Below are 25,382 nucleotides of genomic sequence, written 5' to 3'. Positions count from 1 at the left end.
AATTGTCCTGCCGGTGCATTATTTTTGCGTTCCGCTTTTTATATATATATATTACACAATTAAATAAAGAAATTTAAAGACCGTACGACGGTGAACTCCAACCCAATTTTGGGTATTAACCACCTACTGCTAAGTCACTACACACTCAATTTTTTTTGGGCGATTATCTAAACTACCCACTTTTTTCAATTTATATACCTACTATTTTATAATTATTTAAGGGGTGTATTCAATTAAGAATTTAAAAGATTTTGACAGACTTTTTATAATCTATGGATTCTGCTAATTCCATGGACAATAGATTCTGCTAATTCCATGAATTGTCTTAATTCTATGTTATGGATTGTTTTAACTCTATATAGAGTTTAACATATTCTGTAATATTTATTTAACAATTCAAACGTTGCTGCAGGAAAAGAAATTAATATTGTAATTTATGTTTTTTTATTGTAATGCAATTTTTATTTTAGCGTAGGTTTTTTTTCTGTTTTTTAAATTGAAGTAATTTAGGACATTATTTTATTGTAATGCAATTTTTATTTTCAATCAATGTAGGGTTAATTTTTAGTTTCAGTTAAATTTAAGTTGTTAAATTTAATGTTTATTTTAATTCAAAACAACATTAAAATTAAATCAAAATTGAAAATAAAATTAAGAGTTTAGGTGTGAAGCTAATCATCCATTTTGAGATTATTGATGGAAGGAAGAAATGTTCTTGAAAGTGTTGCTTCGTCTGAAATACGATGTTGTACAGAATGCGTCGACCACACTCCACAATACACATAGTAGAAAGCAGCGGAAATTCAATGAAAAACGTGACACGATAATAAATTCAGCCCCCTAAAGATGAATCCTGGATCCGCCCCTACTCATTGGAGAGACTTCTCGCATCCAGTTGAGTCGAGTAGGGATGTTGTTGACGTACGGCGCTTGAATATGTTATGCATCCGCAGACCTTTCTTGTAGCTTAACTGAAAAGAGACACAAAAATAAAAAATGATCATCTTCTCCACATAAATGACTTGGTTGTAATAACAAGATAATTATATATACCCTTTGTATGTCTCTGTTGTCAGTCCTTGGCATGTTCTCATTGGTGTGCAATATGGTGAACCTAAATTTTTTAAGTTTGCCAAATCCTTTATGAAGTGCCACTTCACCGGAAAGCTTCCACTCCGTTTATCTCGCAGCCGGAAATCGAAATCCACATCTCTGTGAAAATCCACTGGGCCAGTCATTTCTGCCATACCACATAACTGGCCACTCCCATCAACCTTGTTTTCACAAAGAGAAAAGCATCAGTCAATACTCAAGCAAGCTCATGAAAAAAACACAATTATAATGTGAAAAAAATGGTTACTGACAAAAAAGAAGAGGAAGATGGGGCAGCCATCAGCAACTCTCTGGGCATCCTCATATGCAGCATTAAGCTTCTTGTTTGCATACGGAGTGCATGACCACGCGTTATGCCTAATACTCTTACGCACATCATCCTCACTATCTGACTTGATTACGAAATACTTTGCAGCACGGTAATAGTTGTTTAACTCAGTACAACATACACATTCTGATGCATGATCGGCAGAATAATAAGTAATATCCGTAAGCTGTGAGGAAAGAAGCACATATTTTTAATGTCTTTGAACCAAATTTCCTAGGATCTTGAAATAAAACAATCACTCTATCATGAACAAGAATACCTCCTTCTCGTCCTCCTCCTCCTCCGGCTCCATCTTTAAATCAAGAACGGCATCGTATCTCCTCTCCTGCTCCTCCTCCTCCAACTCTATATCATCAAGGACGCGGAATCTGCAGTCACACATGTTTTAGTTAGTAAAGAAACTATACAAGAGAAAGTTCCTTTTTCATTAACAAATACAAACATGTCCACCAAAAAACATACCCATTAGCAGCAAAATCATCGAGATCTGCATCGTAGGCTTCATTGGAAGAGCCATACTCACGAGGGTCCTCACCGAACATGCCTTGCCGCTCATTCTCATAAGTAGGAAGAACAGGGGATCCATTGATTGGCTTTCCACGGGGCAACGCAACGCTGCTCTCAACGTAACAGAAAACTTCGATTGCATTGTAAATACCAAGCTCCTTGCACTCTTTCTTAGTCCAATCATAAACTCCCAGTTGATCCATTCCATGAAGAAACAAGAACGGCCTGTATATCGTCTCTGCTCCCACAACACCACCAAGAGAGACATTAAACACTGTATCCCAGCAACGCAACCCTTCTCTCCAAACCCAAGCCTCAAAATAGTAACCAGGTTCACTCCCCAAAGGGGGATGAAAACGTATAGGGGCCTTATAGCTAACTCCTCGTCGCCCGCAGTAAATAATGCCTAACAAATCTTCATCTTCAAACTTGACGAGTCTAAAACCATCTCTATGAGCCATTCGTGGTAAAGGCAAGTAAGAGAAGCTTTCCTCACTATAGTCGAACGATACAACTCCGGAACCAGACGAAGAAAACCAATCAGACGAAGAAAACCAATAACACTTACCGCTAACATATGTAATTCTATTAGTACGAGAATTGAGCATAGAATCAGGACTCGGAATCTCCTTCCAAGAATCACTTCTTAACGAATACAGCTCAAAAATTCGGTTCGTGTACCCTAAGGAATGATGACGCCAAATTCTTAGTATTTTGTAATCATCAGATTTAGAATCATAGCCGAGACAGCCACCAACAAAATGGGTCCAATAATTTGGGGATGGAGAGGCTTCCTTGGGAGGGAAAATCTGAAACTGTTTGGTTGTGGGGTTGCAAAGATAACTATTGCCAGTAACTCGATCGATGAAATACAACAAACCGCCGCAAGTGTTGGAATGAGTGAGAAGAGGGTGTTGGTTTGGATCCAGAAAAGGGAGGTCGAAACTTTCTTCAGAGATTTCGGATAAATCTCGCGGAGAAAGAGGAGTTAAATAATACATGCCGGACTTTCCATGGTTACGTTTCACAAGAAGCCGTTTCTGGTTGTCGGAATTATTCATCGTCGACAAAAAAAAAATTGATAGATTTAGAAGAAGAAGAAGAAGAAGAAAGGGAATTGAATGGCCCTAAAGCGTCGTGTATCTCCTTGTGTTTAAAAGAGGCAATATATATATATAGGATTCAAGAATACGGGCTTATATATAGTGTTGCTTGGTATCCAAGAATGAAATAAATTATCAATTTTATTATAATCATAAATTTGCCCCTCAATTTTAAAATTGATTTAAAATTAATTTTCAATTGAAAATTGTATTATTAATATATTATAGATTATAGATATAACGAATTAGATCTTACTTTTAAGACACTAACTTGAGCTGGTTTGACAATTAGGACAAAAATTTTCGAACTCGAAAAAGTAGGACACTAAATTAATAAGTAAAGCACCTGCAGCACAATTCTCGGCCCTTTTAATGAGTTTTGGGCTTTCTTGAAATTTCAATTGTACTGAATTAGTTCTTAAATAGTTAAATATTTCTAAAATCAGAAATCCAAAAAAAATATGAAATCTAAATTAAAATATATTGATTAGTTCTTAAATAGTTAAATATTTGTAAATTTTTACCCTATACTCTCATCTTTATTAATTATAATTAATGGTCTGTTAATTAGGACATTCATCCAATTGTAATTATCTAATTGGTTAGGTTGATATGTATTTTAGATTTCCTTTCAAATTTCGAATTTTTCGCTTCAGATTGGATTTTATTCGAAATTTTCAGAATTTTGGATAATATGGTTCGGATTGAATTGAATTGAAGGGAAATTTTGAATTAGAATGGATTGGATTAGGCAAAATCCGAATGCTCGCCCTTAACTTAAACTGGTTTGGAAATTATAACAAAAAAAAATTGAACGAGAAAAAGTAGGATATACATTTTAAAAGAATAAGAGAGAAAATTAATAGGATTAATAGTACAAAAGCGGATGGAAGAAGAAAGTGAAAAATAAAGGGAAAAACTCCTTTTTTTTCTTTAGGCTGCGTTTACTTTTATGGATAAATTTATCCATGGAAAATGATGGATAACACAAATTTATGCCTTTAAATGTCTCCTTCATTTTCCAACATTTGACACAAAAGAGATGCTCGCCATTTTTCCTTCTTTATTTTCACTTCAAAGATGGATAATATTATCCCTCCATTTTTTGTGTGATAATATTATCCATCCTTGAAGTGAAAATAATGAAGGAAAAATTATAAATATCTCTTTTGTGTCAAATGTTGGAAAAAAAAAAGGAGACATTTCAAGGCATAAATTTTTGTTATCCATCAACGTAAACGCAGCCTTATAGTATTATACAGATTGCAGATGCCTTTGTAAACAACATTTCAAACAAAAACACAAGGCATCCAAAATCATATCCACCTTCACATGTCATAAAACCTCCTCTCATGCATTGTTGTCGTCTACCTACTCATGGGCAGCCAGGGCAGGGATAGGGGCGGATCCGGGGGGACTAGGGCCAATGGCAGAGTCAGGAATTAATTTTGGAGGGGGCTGAACTTACATGGGGGTTCAGGGGGGCAACAACCCCGAAGAAATGTTTTTTGGACATTCCATATATTTAAGGCATTATTTTATTAATTAAAAGACGAGCATAATAGTAATAATAAAGAACAACATTTTCATAGATTATACTCCCTCCGTCCCACTTCAATTGGCATTTTTACTTTGGGCACGGAGATTAAGAATAAAGGGTTGAGTGTGTAAAGTGGGTGGGGGCCATTTGTTTAATGTGTGTAGAGAAGGTAGGAACCACATGCTATTTTTGGAAAGTGCCAATTGAAGTGAGACAAACAAAAAAGGCAAGTGTGCCAATTGAAGTGGGACGGAGGGAGTATAATTTAAATATATAACAAATTAGTTTCAATACATTACAATTTTTTTGGGGACATTCTGTATTTTTAAAGCATTTTTTATTAAAAGACGAGCATAATAGTAATTATAAAGAACAACATTTTCATATACTATATAGTTTCAATATATTACAAATTAATTTCATTACATTACAAACTTTTTTTTTTGTCATTTCGTATATTTTAGGCAATTTTTTTATTAATAGACAAGCATAATAGCAATAATAACGAACAATATTTTCATAAATTGTATATTTTCAATAAATTACAAGCTATAATCAATAATAATAATAAAAGACAACCATAGTATAATAGCAAACAAATTTTTTTTGGGCATTCCATCCATTTTAGGCATTTTCTATTAAAAGACAAGCATAATAGTGATAATAATGTATAATATTTTTATAGATTATATAGTTTTAAATAACACAATTATCCTTAAATTAATTATAAATGGAAGAATATAATATAAACATATATCTATATATATATTAAAAAAAAAACCTCAAAATCCCCTAGCCCCCCCCCCCCCTCCCCCCCAATGTTTGAGTTTTTGTGTGTGTGCGCGCGCGCGCGCGCGTAAAAATAGGAAATACAATATAATAGATTGTTCAAATGTTGAATTTGAGTCAATCCTTATATTGAAGTAAAATTACAAACTAGTACTCCCTATGTCCCAGCTTTTAGTATCCATTTGAGAGTGACACGAGTTTTAATATTCATTTGAGAGTGACACGAGTTTTAATAAAGTGGTTAGGTATGTTGTGAATGGAATAAAAGTTCCACCTTTTTATATGGGTGTTAAAATAATAAAAGCGGAGTAAGGGTCCCACCTACTTGTACTAAAATAAAAACGAATACTAAAATGTGAGACATCCAAAAAATAAAGTTGGATACTAACAGTTGGGACGGAGGGAGTATTAATAATGAAAATTATATTTTATCTCTTTAGAAGATGAAACATTTTTTTTAATTAAAATTCATAAAATTATGGTTTTAAATACTTTCAACACACTTGATATTAAATTAATTAAATTGCGAACAACTAGATATTATAATAAATGACTATTAGAAAAGTTGCAAGAAACTGAATTGTACGGAATGCTAAAAAAATTTACTTCGGGGCAACCCCATGCAAATATATTCAGACGCTATGATTCAATAAATTCAGCCCCCGTAAATATGAATTCTGTATCCGCCCCTGCTCATAGGAACGACTTCTCGCATCCAGTGGAGTTGTTCCGACTGTCAACAAACCAGAGACACTGGAATTGACACTATCATCACAGCATTTACCATCTCATTGTTTCTGAATCCTGCCTTCTCCCTCTTCTTGCATAAAATTGAGTAGGGATGTTGTCGACGTACGGCGCTTGAATATGTTATGCATCCGCAGACCTTTCTTGTAGCTTAACTGAAAAGAGACACAAAAATAAAAAAATGATCATCTTCTCCACATAAATGACTTGGTTGTAATAACAAGATAATTATATATACCCTTTGTATGTCTCTTTTGTCAGTCCCTGGCATGTTCTCATTGCTGTGCAATATGGTGAACCTAAAATTTTTTAAGTTTGCCAAATCCTTTATGATGTCCCACTTCACCGGAAAGCTTCCACTCCGTTTATCTCGCAGCCCGGAATTGAAATCCGCATCTCTGTGAAAATCCACTGGGCCAGTCATTTCTGCCATACCACATAACTGGCCACTCCCAGCGACCTTGTTTTCACAGAGAGGAGTCAATACCAATACATGAATAAAGGGAAATACTCTCTCTGTTTTCGTCCCATTACAAATGTCTCATTACTTTTGGGCACGGAGATTAAGAAATGTATAATTAGAAGATAAAGTGGGTTGGTGAAAATTGTTTAAATATTAAGTCGAATGAGACATCTAATTATGGAAAGTGAGACATTTGTAATGGGACGAAGGAAGTAACATTCTCAAGCTCATGAAAAAACATAATTATAATGTGAGAAAATGGTTACTGACAAAAAAGAAGAGGAAGATGGGGCAGTCATCTGCAACTCTCTGGGCATCCTCATATGCAGCATTAAGCTTCTTGTTTGCATAAGGAGTGCATGACCACGCGTTACACCTAATACTCTTACGCACGTCATCCTCACTATCTAACTTGATAACGAAATACTTTGCAGCACGGTAATAGTTGTTTAACTTAGAACAACATCCACATTCTGATGAATGATTGGCAGAATAAAATGTAATATCGGAAACCTGTGAGAAAAGAAGCACATATTTTTAATGTCTTTGAACCAAATTTCCTAGGATCTTGACATAAAACAATCACTCTATCATGAACAAGAATACCTCCTTCTCGTCCTCCTCCTCCTCCGGCTCCGTCTTTAAATCAAGAACGGCATGGTATCTCCTCTCCTGCTCCTCCTCCTCCAACTCTATATCATCCAAGACGCGGAATCTGAAGTCACACATGTTTTAGTAAGTAAAAGAAACTATACAAGAGAAAGTTCCTTTTTCATTACAAAACTAATGTAAAACCATATCCACAAAAAAACATACCCATTAGCAGCAAAATCATCGAGATCTGCATCGTAGGCTTCATGGGAAGAGTCATACTCACGAGAGTCATAAGGAGAACCGTACATGCCTTGCCACTCACTCTCATAATTGAGTCGGACAAAGAAAACCAATAACACTTACCTCTAACATGTATGATACTATTAATACCAGAATCGCACATAAAAGCAGGACTCGGAATCTCCTTCCAAGAATCACTTCTTAACGAATACAGCTCAAAGATTCGGGTCATGTGACAAGGCCTTGACAGCCAGTAATCACGATCCCAAATTCTTAGTAGTTTGTAATCATCAGATTTAGAATCATAGCCGACACAACCACCATGATAATAGATCCTATATTTTGGGGATGGAGAGGCTTCCTTGGGAGGAAAGATCTGAAACTGTTTCGTTGTTGGGTTGCAGAGATAACTATTGCCAGATCGATCGAAGAAACACAACAAACCGCCGCAGGTGTTGGAATAAGTGTATTGGTTTGGATCCAAAAAGGGGAGGTCGAAACTTTCTTCAGAGATTTCGGATAAATCTCGCGGAGAAAGAGGAGTTAAATAATACATACCGGACTGTACATGCTTACGTTTCACAAGAAGCCGTTTCTCGTTGTCGGAATCATTCATCGTCGATCAAAAATTGATAGATTTAGAAGAAGAAAGGGAATTGAATGGAACCCTAACGCGTCGTGTATCTCCTTGTGTTTCAAGAATATGGGCTTATAGATTATAGATTTAGCAAATTAGAACTAACATTTAAGACACTAACTTAAGCTAGTTTGGCAATCCGAACAAAAAAAAAAATTAACTTGAAAAAATAGGATACTAATTAATAAGTAATGCGCCTGCAACGCAATTCTCGGCCTTTTATAAGTGTTTTGGGCTTACTTGAATCTTAAATTGTCCTGCCGGTATATTATTTTTGCGTTCCGCTTCTTTTTTTTTTTTTGATAAATTACACAAGTAAATAAAAAAATTTAAAGACGGTGAACTCGAACCCAATATCTTAAACTTTGATTATTAACCACATACCACTAAGCCAATACACACACAATTTTTTTGGGCGATTATATTTCAATCTATATAACTACTATATTATAATTATTCATCGTCGATAAAAAAAATGATAAATTTAAGAGGTGTATTCAATTAAGAATTTAAAAGATTTTGAGAGACTTTTTATAATTTATGGATTCCGCTAATTCTATGGATTATCTCAATTATATGTAGAGTTTAGCAATCTATGGATTCTGCTAATTCCATGGATTGTCTTAATTATATGTAGAGTTTAGCAATCTATGGATTCTGCTAATTCCATAGATAGTAGATTCCGCTAATTCCATGGATTGTCTTAATTCTATGTATAGTTTAGCAATCTAGTCTTAATTCTATGTACAGTTTAGCAATTCATGAATTATGCTAATTCATGGATTGTTTTAATTCTATATATTTAACAATTCAAACGTTGCTGGCAGCAAAAAAAATTAATACTGTAATTTATGTTATTTTATTGTAATGCAATTTTAATTTTAGTGTAGGTTTTTTTTTCTATTTTTTAAACTGAAGTAATTTGGGACATTATTTTATTGTAATGCAATTTTTATTTTATTGTAATGCAATTTTTATTTTCAATCAATGTAGGGTTAATTTTTAGTAATTTAGGACATTATTTTATTGTAATACATTTTTTATTTTATTGTAATGTTTATTTTAATTTAAAACAACATTAAAATTAAATCAAAATTGAAAATCAAAATTTAAGAGTTTAGGTGTGAAGCTAATCATCCATTTTGAGATTATTCATGGAAGGAAGAAATGTTCTTGAAAGTATTGCTTCATCTGAAATACGATGTTGTACAGAATGCGTCAACCACACCCCACAATACACATAGTATAAGCGGAAATTCAATGAAAAACGTGACACGGTAATAAATTCAGCCCCCTAAAGATGAATCCTGGATCCGCCTCTACTCATTGGAGAGACTTCTCGCATCCAGTTGAGTCGAGTAGGGATGTTGTTGATGTACGGCGCTTGAATATGTTATGCATCCGCAGACCTTTCTTGTAGCTTAACTGAAAAGAGACACAAAAATAAAAAATGATCATCTTCTCCACATAAATGACTTGGTTGTAATAACAAGATAATTATATATACCCTTTGTATGTCTCTGTTGTCAATCCCTGGCATGTTCTCATTGGTGTGCAATATGGTGAACCTAAAACTTTTTAAGTTTGCCAAATCCTTTATGAAGTGCCACTTCACCGGAAAGCTTCCACTCCGTTTATCTCGCAGCCGGAAATCGAAATCCACATCTCTGTGAAAATCCACTGGGCCAGTCATTTCTGCCATACCACATAACTGGCCACTCCCATCAACCTTGTTTTCACAAAGAGAAAAGCATCAGTCAATACTCAAGCAAGCTCATGAAAAAACATAATTATAATGTGTGAAAATGGTTACTCACAAAAAAGAAGAGGAAGATGGGGCAGCCATCAGCAACTCTCTGGGCATCCTCATATGCAGCATTAAGCTTCTTGTTTGCATAGGGAGTGCATGACCACGCGTTACACCTAATACTCTTACGCACATCATCCTCACTATCTGACTTGATTACGAAATACTTTGCAGCACGGTAATAGTTGTTTAACTCAGAACAACATCCACATTCTGATGCATGATCGAAAGAATAATATGTAATATCCGTAACCTGTGAGAAAAGAAGCACATATTTTTAATGTCTTTGAACCAAATTTCGTAGGATCTTGAAATAAAACAATCACTCTATCATGAACAAGAATACCTCGTCCTCGTCCTCCTCCTCCTCCGGCTCCGTCTTTAAATCAAGAACGGCATGGTATCTCCTCTCCTGCTCCTCCTCCTCCAACTCTATATCATCAAGGACGCGGAATCTGCAGTCACACATGTTTTAGTTAGTAAAAGAAACTATACAAGAGAAGGTTCCTTTTAAGAAATACAAACATATCCACAAAAAAACATACCCATTAGCAGCAAAATCATCGAGATCTGCATCGTAGGCTTCATGCAAGCAGTCATACTCACGAGAGTCATGAGGAGAACCGTACATGCCTTGCCACTCACTCTCATAAGTAGGAAGAACAGGGGATCCATTGATTGGCTTTCCACGGGGCAGCGCAACGCTGCTCTCAACGTAACAGAAAACTTCGATTGCATTGTTATAACTATAAATACCAAGTTCCTTGCACTCTTTCTTAGTCCAATCATAAACTCCCAGATGATCTAGGACACCATCCCGTGTGTCGCCATCGCCAGCCATTCCACGAAGAAACAAGAACGGCCCGTATATCGTCTCTGCTCCATCCACAGCACCACCAAGAGAGACATTAAACACTGCATCCCAGCAATGCAACCCTTCTCTCCAAACCCAAGCCTCAAAATAGTAACCAGGTTCACTCCCCAAAGGCAAAGGCATACCTATATGGACGTTATAACTAGCTCCTCGTCGCCTAGAGAAAACAATACCTAACAAATCTTCATCTTCAAACTTGACGAGGCTAAAACCATCGATATGAGCCTTTCGTGGTAAAGGCAAGTAAGAGAAGCTTTCCTCACTATAGTCGAACGATATAACTCTGGAGTCGGATATAGAAAACCAATAACACTTACCTCTAACATATATAATTCTCTTAATATAAGAATTGCACATAAAAGCAGGACTCGGAATCTCCTTCCAAGAATCACTTCTTAAAGAATACAGTTCAAAAATTCGGGTCATGTGACTAGACCTTGACAGCCAGTAATCACGATCCAAAATTCTTAGTAGTTTGTAATCATCAGATTTAGAATCATAGCCGACACAACCACCATGATAATAGATCTCATAATTTGGGGATGGAGAGGCTTCCTTGGGAGGAAAGATCTGAAACTGTTTGGTTGTTGGGTTGCAGAGATAACTATGGCCAGTTCGATAGAAGAAACACAACAAACCGCCGCAGGTGTTGGAATAAGTGTGTTGGTTTGGATCCAAAAAAGGAAGGTCGAAACTTTCTTCAGAGATTTCGGATAAATCTCGCGGAGAAAGATGGGTTAAATAATACATACCGGACTTTACATGCTTACGTTTCACAAGAAGCCGTTTCATCATCGATCAAAAATTGATAGATTTAGAAGAAGAAAGGGAATTGAATGGAACCCTAACGCGTGGTGTAACTCCTTGTGTTTGAAAGAGGCAATATATATATATAGGATTCAAGAATATGGGCTTATAGTGTTGCTTGGTATCCAAGAATGTGGGTGGAGCTAATTCTCTACGAACAAGATTATAAATAAATATTCAATTTTATTATAATCACAAATTTGTCCCTCAATTTTAAAATTAATTTTCAATTGAAAATTGTCTTTTTTATATATTATAGATTATGGTTAATTATAGTCTATAGCCTCAATTTTCAGCAAGTTTCAATTTATAGCCTTAATTTTGATTTATGTTTTATATTAGCCTGATCTTTGAAAAATTGTTTAATTATAGTTACAATCACATCAAAACTATAACATTAGCTATTCTTTATGAAATTACATATGAAACGATGACCGATTTCTACGAAATCAGATCCTAATGTATTCTACATTAAATGGAATTTTCAATGATAGGTAGCCCATTGTCATCGGACCACCGGTGAAGTCGTAATCGTTTCTGAAAGTTGGCATCATTTTACTAACCTTTTGGCGCGATTCCAACGGCACCGATGGTCTTATGACAATGTGCTACCTACTATTGAAAATCCATTTTCGTGTAGAATATATTAGACTCTAGTCTCGAATTAATTAATCATCATTTTAGTTGTAATTATGATAAAGAATATGCCACTAATATAATTTTGGTGCAATAGTGGCTATAATTAAATAATTTATCAAAGTTCAGGCTATACAAAAAATAAATTAAAGTTGAGACTATAAATTCAAATTTATTGAAAGTTCAGGCTATAAACTATAATTAACCCTATAGATTATAGATATAGCAAATTAGATCTAATTAACTTTTAAGACACTAACTTAAGCTGGTTTGGCAATTAGGACAAAATTTTTGAACTTGGAAAAGTACGATACTAGTTAACAAGTAATGCACCTGCAACACAATTCTCACCCCTTTTAAAGAGTTTTGGGCTTACTTGAAACTTAAATTGTCCTGCTGGTGCATTATTTTTGTGTTCCGCTTTTTTTTTTTTTTTGATAAATTATACAAGTAAATAAAAAAATTTAAAGACCACATGACGGTGAACTCAAACCCAATATCTTAGGTTTTGGGCATTAACCACCTACCGATAGACCACACACACAATTTTTTTTGGGCGATTATCTAAACTACCCACTTTTTTCAATCTATATACCTACTATATTATTAATTAAGGAAATAAAATAAGATTAACCCAATATATTTAAGGAAATAAAAAAAAGAGTAACCCAATATACCTACTATATTTAAGGAAATAAAATAACATTAACCAAAATAAATTCCAAGCAATAAAATACAATTCACGCACCTGTAATTATAATTACATTTATTGCGCAAAAAAAAAACACTTATTGTGAAAATTTACTATTATTGCGCAAAAATCACGCAAATTGCGAAAACTAAATCAAGTGGCGAAAAATTACAACCAATAATTCAAAAGTAAAAGAGCAATTTTCCATTAACATTTAAAATTACTCAATTAATTCAATTTAAGTGGAAATCCAATCTAATTTGCACATAATACCCAACAAATATTTAAATTGCGCAAAAATTTCCAACTAAAATTCAAATTGCGCAAAAACAAAATGCCCTAACACTAGCATCATTCCTCAAGATTACAATTCCAAGTTTCCAAATTAAATTCACGCATAAATTCTACCAAATAAAATTAACGTATATAAAATTAACTTGCGCAAATAATAACAATCTTATGCGCAAAAAAAATTCCATTAAGAATGTGCGCAAACAAAATTAAGAAAAACTTTGTGCAACCATATTAATAAGTGTTGCACCCGCAGGACATTTCTCAGCCAATTCTCGGCTGAGAAAATGTCCTATTTTTACAATGCTTATTAATTAATGTCATATTTTACTCTAAAAAAAATTAGTGTCCTATTTTTACAAGTCCGAAAGTTTTTGTCCTAATTTCCAAATCAACATAAGTTACTGTCCTAAAAAATTCTCTGACTCGAGAAAGTTGGGTACTTTTATGTATTACAAAAACTTGGGTGCAACCAGTTGCACCGTGCAACCAGGTTGACCCGCATCTAAAATAAAATAGTGTTATATATACGGTTAGGATCATAATATGGATTCAAGTTAGGGTACAAATCATAATTTAAGTGAGAGTGCAACTGGCAAGACCGCCTCTTTATGTATTACTGTAGTAGCCCGCTCTTTTATTTATAATTAAATCTAGTAAATGCAAATTATTATAAATGAATCCAGTTTATGGTCCTGATTTTTTTAATATCAGAAACGGAGTTATTATTTTAGCGTTATACTTTTATAACGTATGAGAAAAACGCGACGATGATTATTGAGCCATTCAATAATTATTATTTTCAAGTTATAACTGACTTAGCAAAGTCATGTTATTTATTAATCGAGAAACGGAAGCAGTTATATTTTATTAATGCTACTAGAAGTCGAGGATTTATTTCCGACAGCAAAGCAGATTAAATCTACGGATTTAATTTAAGTTATATTATAGTTTATCAAGTTAGCAGGCAAGGAAAAAAATATCAAACAGATACAATAACGGATGATAGAGAATAGAAGCCAGTATTTTATTACAGTTCACGAATACAGTCTACTTCCCAGCTTGGGGAAAATTGTATAGTATTTTACAAGGTTGAATTTACCACCATTTGCTTCCCCACCACTACACCTACTCTTACACTCCACCAACTTCTCCATTACATTTGTTTTTCTCCACCAAACATTCCACTTACTTCATTCCTTATGTCATACACCAAGCACCAGAAAGGGAGATGAAGTTCCTGCTGCCAACTGCCAAGTATCGAGAGGTAAGTCTTGGCCTAAGTTTTCTTCATTCCATACTTGGTTCTTTCTGCATTTGTTGAGAAAACAATATTTGCAATTTCAGTTCCTTTCCCCATTTAATTCATAGCAACAGACAACCACCGACACCAAGCATTTCAGGTAAATACTACACAATGCAATTCAGCTATCTTCTCATCATACCATCAGACACATGTTTGAGTAGGAATATAGAGATGTAAACGGGTATATATGCTTATAGATCCAGCAAGTCACACGCTCAATATACAGAAATCAATTTATGTAATTACAATTCTTCACATGAGTCAGATGATGAGAATGCTTTTGACATTTGCAAACCATAATTCCTAGTTTAATCTCTAACTTTATCAAAATAGGAACACAGAACAGATCCCTTTAACTTCAAACCACAAACTATTGTTTATATACAGACTTATACAAAGAAGAAGAGGAAGATAGAACAAAGACTTAGCTTTAAGATATAGTGCCGGCTGCCGGTTCGGACGAACCAAGGGGACGGCGAACCCCTGCTGCCGTGACGAACACCGAGAACAAAAACGGCGAACTATCGATTATCTCGTCTGCATCAGATCAATGACAGCAAGTGAGACCGGTGGTCGACGGCGTCTGACTCGCCGGAGATGGAGGAAGGCAGAGGATGAGGCTGAGACGCCGATTTAAGCGCGAAGTTAGGACTTTCACTCTGTTTGTTTTGGAGACCACCTATGCATCGTGTGTGTGAGACTCAGAGAGGAGAGGAACTTCCTCTGGCCGGGTTACAAAATCGGGACGGCGGAATCAGGCGAGAAAGCTCGCCTCGATACTTCACAATTCGTGAAATCGAGAGAGAACAAGAGATCTCTTTGAGGGTTCTGCTCAGTGAAACCAAGAGGAAAGAAGACGCCGGACGGAACTGGCGGAAGCTGAACGACGCCGGACCTAAGCTCGGCGGCAGCCGACGCCGGTTGGAGCATAGAAGGCGACTGAAGCTCGACTGATGTTGAGAGAGACCGACTGATTCTACGGATTCCGAACGAAGGAGCAGCAGCGATCGACGACGGCGCTCTCCCAGACGACGACCGCTGACCGGTACCGAGCCCGAGCAGCAGCAACTCCAGTCGGCGATGGCTCCCAAACGACAGCAGCCCGGCGGATTTCAGGCGAAGATGCGGCCGCAGCAGCGACCTGGGTTTGACGATTAGGGCTCTACGATGAAGAAAACGGGCGAGAGGTGGCTCCCTCAGCCGGGCGAGGCGCTCGCCGGAGGAGAAGCGGCGCTGGCGAGATTTGGGAAGAGAGGTTGCTGATTTGGGTGGAGGAATTGAGGAACAGAAGTCGTGAAAATGAGAGAGAAAGAACCGAGATTTCATGTGAAGGATTGGGCCATTCTATTGGGCCTTTGTATTTTTTTTTATTTGGGCTTGTGAATTATTTTCTTTTGGGCCGAATTCTTTTAAGTTTGGGCCGAAAAATTTAAGATCGGGCTTAATTTTATTTCTTTTGCTTGGGCTTTCATATTTTAATTTTCGGGCTTGAATTTTTAATGGCTTGGGCTTCACATCTAAATTCGAATTGGGCCTTTATCTATATTAATTGGGCCGAATTACTTGAGTTTGGGTTTGTTTTATTCTAAAGGAATTGAGCTTCCAATTTAATTGATTGGGCTTTCATTTAAATTCGAACTGGGCCAGTCTTTTATTTAATTGGCTCTTCTAATTATTTCTATTGGGCTTGAATTATTTTAAAGATTGGGCTTATGCTTATTTTACGATAGGCTATTATTCTAATCCCAATTATATTTCGTTGGGCCAGTTTAATTCATCATTTGGGCCGAGTTTTATTTAATTTTAAGCTCAGAATAATTCATTCTATTCTTGGGCTAATTTTAAATTATGGACTGAAATGTTAATTCAGTTGGGCCTAACTTTTTAATGGGCCTCTTTCACTTAATTGATTATTGGGCTTTGTTATTATATCCAATTGGGCCTTGTTTTATTTTTATGATTGGGCCACCTTTAATTGGTTTAGGAACGGGCTGAATTTTCATTAAATCAAGCTCAGTTATTTTATTCAGTTGGGCTTTATTTATTTATTTATTCAGATGAGCCTTTATTATTTCATTTCAATTGGGCTGAATTATTAATTACAACCAGGCCTAGCATACTTCATTTATTTGAGCCCAACTATTAGATTATTTATTCATTTGGGCTAAGATTTATTTAATTACTTAAGCCAATGAATTATTTCGATTGAGCTTTCGTACTATTTATTCAGGCCCACCTCTACTTAATTAATTATCAGGCTGCCTTATTGAGCCTCTTAATTATTGAGCTTATAATATTGTTTCCGTTAAGGCCAAATTATTATTTTGAGCTGCCATTATTTATTTGAGTTAAGCTACTCGTTTTATTTAATTAATTGGCTACTCTCTTTTGAGCCTATTAATTATTTGAGATTACGTTAGTAATTATGTTTCTATCGAAAAGCCCGATAATTTCTACGAGGTCACACCTCGATTAAAGCCGAGATAGTTCTTTTATTTCGAACGAGTACAAAGGCGAGATTTATTTCACGACTAGAATATTCCGATGAGGAAGGAAGAATCACAGCTTTATTCGACCACGTTATACGAGAATTAGTTAAATCTATTAATGTGGATTAATAGTAGAATTCCCGATTATCGCTCAGAAAATTAGTACATGCATAACAGATTCATGCATTACGCTTTCTCATTTATTAAGAATTTTTCTCGAGGCAATGTCTTATTTTATATTCTCGTGATTAAGGTCAAGCGCGAGAGTAAGAACTACACAAGGAGTTAGAGTACCTTAGCAAAACTTTGCAATCAGGTGGGCAATTTCTTACGCGTAAATAAAATGCTATGCAAGTGTTATGCTTTAAAATGCAAATTGGATCTTCAAGCGTGGTATGCTTTATTACGCTTAAATGAGTTAAGCTTTATTATGCTTTACGCTAAATGATTTACGCTTGATTACGCTTATTTACGCTTGAATGCTTTATGCTGATAAGTTTATGCTTATGTTTAATGCTTGCGTCTGTTGGGGGAGGCCTCCCTCAACAGTACGATGCCGTGTCCGTTGAGGAGGGCCTTCCTCACGGCGCGATGCCCGTGTCCGCTGAGAGAGGCCTCTCTCGCGGCGCGATGCCAGTATGACATTATGCCAGTGTTACAGCGTCTATTGGGGGAGGCCTCCCTCAATAGTACGATGCCGTGACCGCTGAGGGAGGCCCCCTTCACGGCGCGATGCCCGTGTTCGTTGGGGAAGGCCTTCTCCACGACACGATGTTTGTTAATGAAGATTGATGATGAAGAATGCCCTTATGCTATTTAAGAATTTGGAAATGTTTAATGAGCAAAGGATATGAAAGAAACTCATGCCTCTTATGCGATATTGTGAAATTGTTAATGATGTTATGTTATATGCTTGGCAACTGCCCACTAAGTACTGTTGTACTTAGCCCTTCGATGTTTATGTTTGTGCAGGTTGAGCTGTGATGGGCGATGAAGTGTTGTTGCTGAGTAGAGCTTTTGTCGAACTTAAAGTAGGCTCAGAAAGGATACATGTCTTCATACATGTATCTCAGTTATGCTTTCCGCTGTAAACACTGATTATTTCAGTTACGCCTTCCGTTGCAAACTCTGATAAAGTTTTACTCAAGCCCCTAACGATGCATTTTTCCTTTTAAGGAATATAACGCGTATTCAAGTTCTTTGAGTACCCTTTTTATGCGAACTATGCATTTTTCCTTTTTAAGGAATATTTCACGCATATTCAAACTCTTTGAGTATTCTTTTATGCACCCCTTTCTAAACCCGCTTCTTAATTTCCCTTCCCCAGTCATGGTTTTCCCGGATTAATTATCCTTAATTAAGGCCGGTCGTGACAGAGTGGTATCAGAGCAGTTCGTTTGCTCTGAGCCTAAGAGTTTATTTAAGCCAAACTTAGAATGGATCACTAAAGTGTCTAGAGTTCAATCGACAAAGCTCAGCACTTCATCGCATCACACTCAACGAAGCAGAATGGTATGCTCTTCCAAGTTTTGAGTTAATGTTTACTAAAAATGAGAACTATCGTGATAACAAAAGTGTGTAACTGTTAATAGCTATGTTATGTTGTTATTGAATGAAATGATTTACGTAAGTACGATTAAGTATGCCTATGGAATGAATCCCTATGAACATAGAACTATTAAGATATGAGATCACCACTACGACAGAACATAGAAGCAAACATAGAAGAAATTAGATTGTATCTTTTGGTGGCTATAGTGAAGGCAGCAAGATAAGTGATACGTATAGAATAATTCTTAAGCTCATGATTTTATAGCCGCTATGAATCTCCATGACTTATGCCTAAGTATCCAATTTAGATGATGAGATATTATATGCTTAAGAATTTATATGACTCATGGATATGAGATGCTAAGGACCCTTAAAGCTTACTACATCACTGCTGTCATTGGAGTTATGACTTGTTTACAAGTTATAATAAGTTGACATTTACAAGAATTCTTTTGAGGCTTGTATTAGATTATGCTAGAGTGTACTAATTGGCACATATTTGCTACCAGAATGCCGCCTAAGAGAGGAAGCCCTGCGAGAAACAATAACAATCGCAGAAACCGTAACGCTGTACCCGAAGAACCACAAGATGCTCGAGGACATAACCCATTCCCTCCGCCCCCAACTAGGAGAGTCGAAGAACTCTTTTTAAGGCAAAATCCACCTACGTTTGACGGAACGAGTGAACCGGCTGAAGCTGAGATTTGGGTGCGTGCAATGGAACGCATTTTCAACTTTCTACGTTGTAATGATGAGGAGCGCCTATCTTGCGTCTCATTCCAGCTAACAGGATCGGCTGACTTCTGGTGGGAAGCACGTCGAAAAATTCTGACACCTGAACAATGGGCAAGTTATACTTGGGAAGATTTTAAGACAGGATTATATGATAAATATATTCCGAAAAGCTATAGGAAGAAGAAAGAAGCTGAGTTCTACGAGTTAAAGCAAGGAAAGAAATCTGTGGTTGAATACGACAAGGAATTCTGCAACCTGTCTAGGTTTGCTCCCCAACAAGTGGACACAGATGAGAAGATGGCAGAGAAATTTTGTGCCGGTCTACGGTACGAAATTAAGATGGCTCTAGCAAGTCACGGAGGACTCTCATATACGGAGTCTCTGAACAGGGCACTTGACATTGAAGCCGCAATGCCGTCAGACAAGTCAGCCCCACCATTGATCTCAACGCCAAACGACTTACCAGGAGCCTTACATACTCTCAAAGGGAAGCGCAAGTGGGACAACAATGAAGACAATATCAATCCGATTAATAAGCAAGTATGGCAAGAATATGAACGGGCCGAACAGTTTATTCAACCAAGGTACGAGGCACAGACTAACCTCGAGTCAACTGGGGGTAGCCAAAGTCAGAGAGGAATTTCACCTTGCCCAAATTGCGGTAAAATGCATAGGAGTGTTTGTCGAGCTGGGACTAACGGTTGTTACAATTGTGGTCAAAAGGGACACTACTCCACGCAATGCCCCAACAGACAACGAGGTTCAGCAATTGGGAACTAGAAAACAAGATGAAGGAGAAATACCCCGAACTGTTTTAACAAAGATATGCAAATTTCGGGACGAAATTTTTGTTAAGAGGGGTAGTATGTAGTAGCCCGCTCTTTTATTTATAATTAAATCTAGTAAATGCAAATTATTATAAATGAATCCAGTTTATGGTCCTGATTTTTTTAATATCAGAAACGGAGTTATTATTTTAGCGTTATACTTTTATAACGTATGAGAAAAACGCGACGATGATTATTGAGCCATTCAATAATTATTATTTTCAAGTTATAACTGACTTAGCAAAGTCATGTTATTTATTAATCGAGAAACGGAAGCAGTTATATTTTATTAATGCTACTAGAAGTCGAGGATTTATTTCCGACAGCAAAGCAGATTAAATCTACGGATTTAATTTAAGTTATATTATAGTTTATCAAGTTAGCAGGCAAGGAAAAAAATATCAAACAGATACAATAACGGATGATAGAGAATAGAAGCCAGTATTTTATTACAGTTCACGAATACAGTCTACTTCCCAGCTTGGGGAAAATTGTATAGTATTTTACAAGGTTGAATTTACCACCATTTGCTTCCCCACCACTACACCTACTCTTACACTCCACCAACTTCTCCATTACATTTGTTTTTCTCCACCAAACATTCCACTTACTTCATTCCTTATGTCATACACCAAGCACCAGAAAGGGAGATGAAGTTCCTGCTGCCAACTGCCAAGTATCGAGAGGTAAGTCTTGGCCTAAGTTTTCTTCATTCCATACTTGGTTCTTTCTGCATTTGTTGAGAAAACAATATTTGCAATTTCAGTTCCTTTCCCCATTTAATTCATAGCAACAGACAACCACCGACACCAAGCATTTCAGGTAAATACTACACAATGCAATTCAGCTATCTTCTCATCATACCATCAGACACATGTTTGAGTAGGAATATAGAGATGTAAACGGGTATATATGCTTATAGATCCAGCAAGTCACACGCTCAATATACAGAAATCAATTTATGTAATTACAATTCTTCACATGAGTCAGATGATGAGAATGCTTTTGACATTTGCAAACCATAGTTCCTAGTTTAATCTCTAACTTTATCAAAATAGGAACACAGAACAGATCCCTTTAACTTCAAACCACAAACTATTGTTTATATACAGACTTATACAAAGAAGAAGAGGAAGATAGAACAAAGACTTAGCTTTAAGATATAGTGCCGGCTGCCGGTTCGGACGAACCAAGGGGACGGCGAACCCCTGCTGCCGTGACGAACACCGAGAACAAAAACGGCGAACTATCGATTATCTCGTCTGCATCAGATCAATGACAGCAAGTGAGACCGGTGGTCGACGGCGTCTGACTCGCCGGAGATGGAGGAAGGCAGAGGATGAGGCTGAGACGCCGATTTAAGCGCGAAGTTAGGACTTTCACTCTGTTTGTTTTGGAGACCACCTATGCATCGTGTGTGTGAGACTCAGAGAGGAGAGGAACTTCCTCTGGCCGGGTTACAAAATCGGGACGGCGGAATCAGGCGAGAAAGCTCGCCTCGATACTTCACAATTCGTGAAATCGAGAGAGAACAAGAGATCTCTTTGAGGGTTCTGCTCAGTGAAACCAAGAGGAAAGAAGACGCCGGACGGAACTGGCGGAAGCTGAACGACGCCGGACCTAAGCTCGGCGGCAGCCGACGCCGGTTGGAGCATAGAAGGCGACTGAAGCTCGACTGATGTTGAGAGAGACCGACTGATTCTACGGATTCCGAACGAAGGAGCAGCAGCGATCGACGACGGCGCTCTCCCAGACGACGACCGCTGACCGGTACCGAGCCCGAGCAGCAGCAACTCCAGTCGGCGATGGCTCCCAAACGACAGCAGCCCGGCGGATTTCAGGCGAAGATGCGGCCGCAGCAGCGACCTGGGTTTGACGATTAGGGCTCTACGATGAAGAAAACGGGCGAGAGGTGGCTCCCTCAGCCGGGCGAGGCGCTCGCCGGAGGAGAAGCGGCGCTGGCGAGATTTGGGAAGAGAGGTTGCTGATTTGGGTGGAGGAATTGAGGAACAGAAGTCGTGAAAATGAGAGAGAAAGAACCGAGATTTCATGTGAAGGATTGGGCCATTCTATTGGGCCTTTGTATTTTTTTTTATTTGGGCTTGTGAATTATTTTCTTTTGGGCCGAATTCTTTTAAGTTTGGGCCGAAAAATTTAAGATCGGGCTTAATTTTATTTCTTTTGCTTGGGCTTTCATATTTTAATTTTCGGGCTTGAATTTTTAATGGCTTGGGCTTCACATCTAAATTCGAATTGGGCCTTTATCTATATTAATTGGGCCGAATTACTTGAGTTTGGGTTTGTTTTATTCTAAAGGAATTGAGCTTCCAATTTAATTGATTGGGCTTTCATTTAAATTCGAACTGGGCCAGTCTTTTATTTAATTGGCTCTTCTAATTATTTCTATTGGGCTTGAATTATTTTAAAGATTGGGCTTATGCTTATTTTACGATAGGCTATTATTCTAATCCCAATTATATTTCGTTGGGCCAGTTTAATTCATCATTTGGGCCGAGTTTTATTTAATTTTAAGCTCAGAATAATTCATTCTATTCTTGGGCTAATTTTAAATTATGGACTGAAATGTTAATTCAGTTGGGCCTAACTTTTTAATGGGCCTCTTTCACTTAATTGATTATTGGGCTTTGTTATTATATCCAATTGGGCCTTGTTTTATTTTTATGATTGGGCCACCTTTAATTGGTTTAGGAACGGGCTGAATTTTCATTAAATCAAGCTCAGTTATTTTATTCAGTTGGGCTTTATTTATTTATTTATTCAGATGAGCCTTTATTATTTCATTTCAATTGGGCTGAATTATTAATTACAACCAGGCCTAGCATACTTCATTTATTTGAGCCCAACTATTAGATTATTTATTCATTTGGGCTAAGATTTATTTAATTACTTAAGCCAATGAATTATTTCGATTGAGCTTTCGTACTATTTATTCAGGCCCACCTCTACTTAATTAATTATCAGGCTGCCTTATTGAGCCTCTTAATTATTGAGCTTATAATATTGTTTCCGTTAAGGCCAAATTATTATTTTGAGCTGCCATTATTTATTTGAGTTAAGCTACTCGTTTTATTTAATTAATTGGCTACTCTCTTTTGAGCCTATTAATTATTTGAGATTACGTTAGTAATTATGTTTCTATCGAAAAGCCCGATAATTTCTACGAGGTCACACCTCGATTAAAGCCGAGATAGTTCTTTTATTTCGAACGAGTACAAAGGCGAGATTTATTTCACGACTAGAATATTCCGATGAGGAAGGAAGAATCACAGCTTTATTCGACCACGTTATACGAGAATTAGTTAAATCTATTAATGTGGATTAATAGTAGAATTCCCGATTATCGCTCAGAAAATTAGTACATGCATAACAGATTCATGCATTACGCTTTCTCATTTATTAAGAATTTTTCTCGAGGCAATGTCTTATTTTATATTCTCGTGATTAAGGTCAAGCGCGAGAGTAAGAACTACACAAGGAGTTAGAGTACCTTAGCAAAACTTTGCAATCAGGTGGGCAATTTCTTACGCGTAAATAAAATGCTATGCAAGTGTTATGCTTTAAAATGCAAATTGGATCTTCAAGCGTGGTATGCTTTATTACGCTTAAATGAGTTAAGCTTTATTATGCTTTACGCTAAATGATTTACGCTTGATTACGCTTATTTACGCTTGAATGCTTTATGCTGATAAGTTTATGCTTATGTTTAATGCTTGCGTCTGTTGGGGGAGGCCTCCCTCAACAGTACGATGCCGTGTCCGTTGAGGAGGGCCTTCCTCACGGCGCGATGCCCGTGTCCGCTGAGAGAGGCCTCTCTCGCGGCGCGATGCCAGTATGACATTATGCCAGTGTTACAGCGTCTATTGGGGGAGGCCTCCCTCAATAGTACGATGCCGTGACCGCTGAGGGAGGCCCCCTTCACGGCGCGATGCCCGTGTTCGTTGGGGAAGGCCTTCTCCACGACACGATGTTTGTTAATGAAGATTGATGATGAAGAATGCCCTTATGCTATTTAAGAATTTGGAAATGTTTAATGAGCAAAGGATATGAAAGAAACTCATGCCTCTTATGCGATATTGTGAAATTGTTAATGATGTTATGTTATATGCTTGGCAACTGCCCACTAAGTACTGTTGTACTTAGCCCTTCGATGTTTATGTTTGTGCAGGTTGAGCTGTGATGGGCGATGAAGTGTTGTTGCTGAGTAGAGCTTTTGTCGAACTTAAAGTAGGCTCAGAAAGGATACATGTCTTCATACATGTATCTCAGTTATGCTTTCCGCTGTAAACACTGATTATTTCAGTTACGCCTTCCGTTGCAAACTCTGATAAAGTTTTACTCAAGCCCCTAACGATGCATTTTTCCTTTTAAGGAATATAACGCGTATTCAAGTTCTTTGAGTACCCTTTTTATGCGAACTATGCATTTTTCCTTTTTAAGGAATATTTCACGCATATTCAAACTCTTTGAGTATTCTTTTATGCACCCCTTTCTAAACCCGCTTCTTAATTTCCCTTCCCCAGTCATGGTTTTCCCGGATTAATTATCCTTAATTAAGGCCGGTCGTGACAATTACCACATTTTTTTTTATTCTAGTTTTTAAATCAATCTAACTTATTATCTAAATAGCATTCTAACACAACTTTAAAGTGGGGCTTCGTTGATCGAGATTGAATTGTCCTAATATTACCCGAGATTGTATTGGTTTGAGACTATCAAGACTTATAAGTCGTGACTAATCATATGTGTTATTGTCTCGAGATTAAGTACCGAATCGCATTTATTCAAACTAATAAGATATTATAAGACTAATCATATCTAATCTTACAAATCGAACAACCAATATGCTGATTATATCACAATTATCAATTTCTAAATTGTTTGGCGCTTTTAAAACACATTGTTTAAGTTATGCTCCTGTGTATTCAATTTTGTTCTCGAATTTTACTCTAGTCATGGAGGAGCTCATCTCCGTCGCTTATTTGGCTCTCGCGTTTATCGTCGTGGGCCGGCAGGAGAAGTGGCTCGCCATCGCGGTGGCGCTCATCGGCACCACCATTTTAGCCACCACGTTAGGCACTATGATTTATTGGGTGATTGTGCATCGGATTGAGACCAAGAATAAGAGGAATTTGAGGAGGAAGAGCTCTCGAATCAGCCATGGCTCGAGATCAATGTCGATAACGCTGCTCTCTGATTCCGATGTTTTAAATGCTGATTGCAAGAAAATGTATGCAATTTGACCACTTCGAACTAAATCTCTAATCAAACTAATCATACAAAATACAC

General features: G+C 37.0%; 3 protein-coding genes across 12 annotated transcripts; 1 reads left to right on the top strand and 2 right to left on the bottom strand.

The window, feature by feature from the left end:
- Positions 1-9,318: 9,318 nt before the first annotated feature.
- Positions 9,319-9,784, bottom strand: LOC130999964 (YTH domain-containing protein ECT3-like). The gene is made up of 2 exons (XM_057925677.1): positions 9,569-9,784; positions 9,319-9,486 (listed from the first exon to the last, which is right to left on the bottom strand). Exons 1-2 carry the CDS (start codon positions 9,761-9,763, stop codon positions 9,385-9,387), a joined length of 297 nt encoding a protein of 98 aa, XP_057781660.1. The 5' UTR covers positions 9,764-9,784; the 3' UTR covers positions 9,319-9,384.
- A 67-nt stretch (positions 9,785-9,851) lies between these two features.
- Positions 9,852-11,568, bottom strand: LOC130997062 (uncharacterized). Its single transcript, XM_057922339.1, has 3 exons — positions 10,414-11,568; positions 10,215-10,323; positions 9,852-10,121 (listed from the first exon to the last, which is right to left on the bottom strand). The coding sequence occupies exons 1-3, from the start codon at positions 11,535-11,537 to the stop codon at positions 9,852-9,854; spliced, it is 1,503 nt and encodes a 500-aa protein (XP_057778322.1). The 5' UTR covers positions 11,538-11,568.
- A 2,346-nt stretch (positions 11,569-13,914) lies between these two features.
- On the top strand, positions 13,915-24,547 carry LOC130999962 (uncharacterized). Of its 10 annotated transcripts, XR_009093620.1 has the most exons (6): positions 13,931-14,570; positions 17,216-17,278; positions 17,935-20,761; positions 20,842-20,897; positions 23,543-23,605; positions 24,262-24,547. XR_009093620.1 is itself a non-coding variant. In XM_057925675.1 (4 exons), the coding sequence occupies exon 4, from the start codon at positions 18,985-18,987 to the stop codon at positions 20,026-20,028; it is 1,044 nt and encodes a 347-aa protein (XP_057781658.1). In that variant the 5' UTR covers positions 13,916-14,434; positions 14,515-14,570; positions 17,216-17,278; positions 17,935-18,984; the 3' UTR covers positions 20,029-22,255. The 10 variants fall into 10 exon arrangements, 3 of the variants coding, with proteins under 3 accessions (XP_057781659.1, XP_057781658.1, XP_057781657.1); XR_009093621.1 differs by lacking the exon at positions 23,543-23,605; XR_009093616.1 differs by having other exon boundaries at positions 17,935-20,897.
- The last annotated feature ends 835 nt before the right edge of the window (positions 24,548-25,382 follow it).

The sequence above is a fragment of the Salvia miltiorrhiza genome, chromosome 8, assembly GCF_028751815.1.
Source record: "Salvia miltiorrhiza cultivar Shanhuang (shh) chromosome 8, IMPLAD_Smil_shh, whole genome shotgun sequence".
Classification (NCBI taxonomy): Eukaryota; Viridiplantae; Streptophyta; class Magnoliopsida; order Lamiales; family Lamiaceae; genus Salvia; species Salvia miltiorrhiza.
Note: the sequence above shows the minus strand (reverse complement) of the source record. Positions and strands in the feature narration are given on the sequence as shown.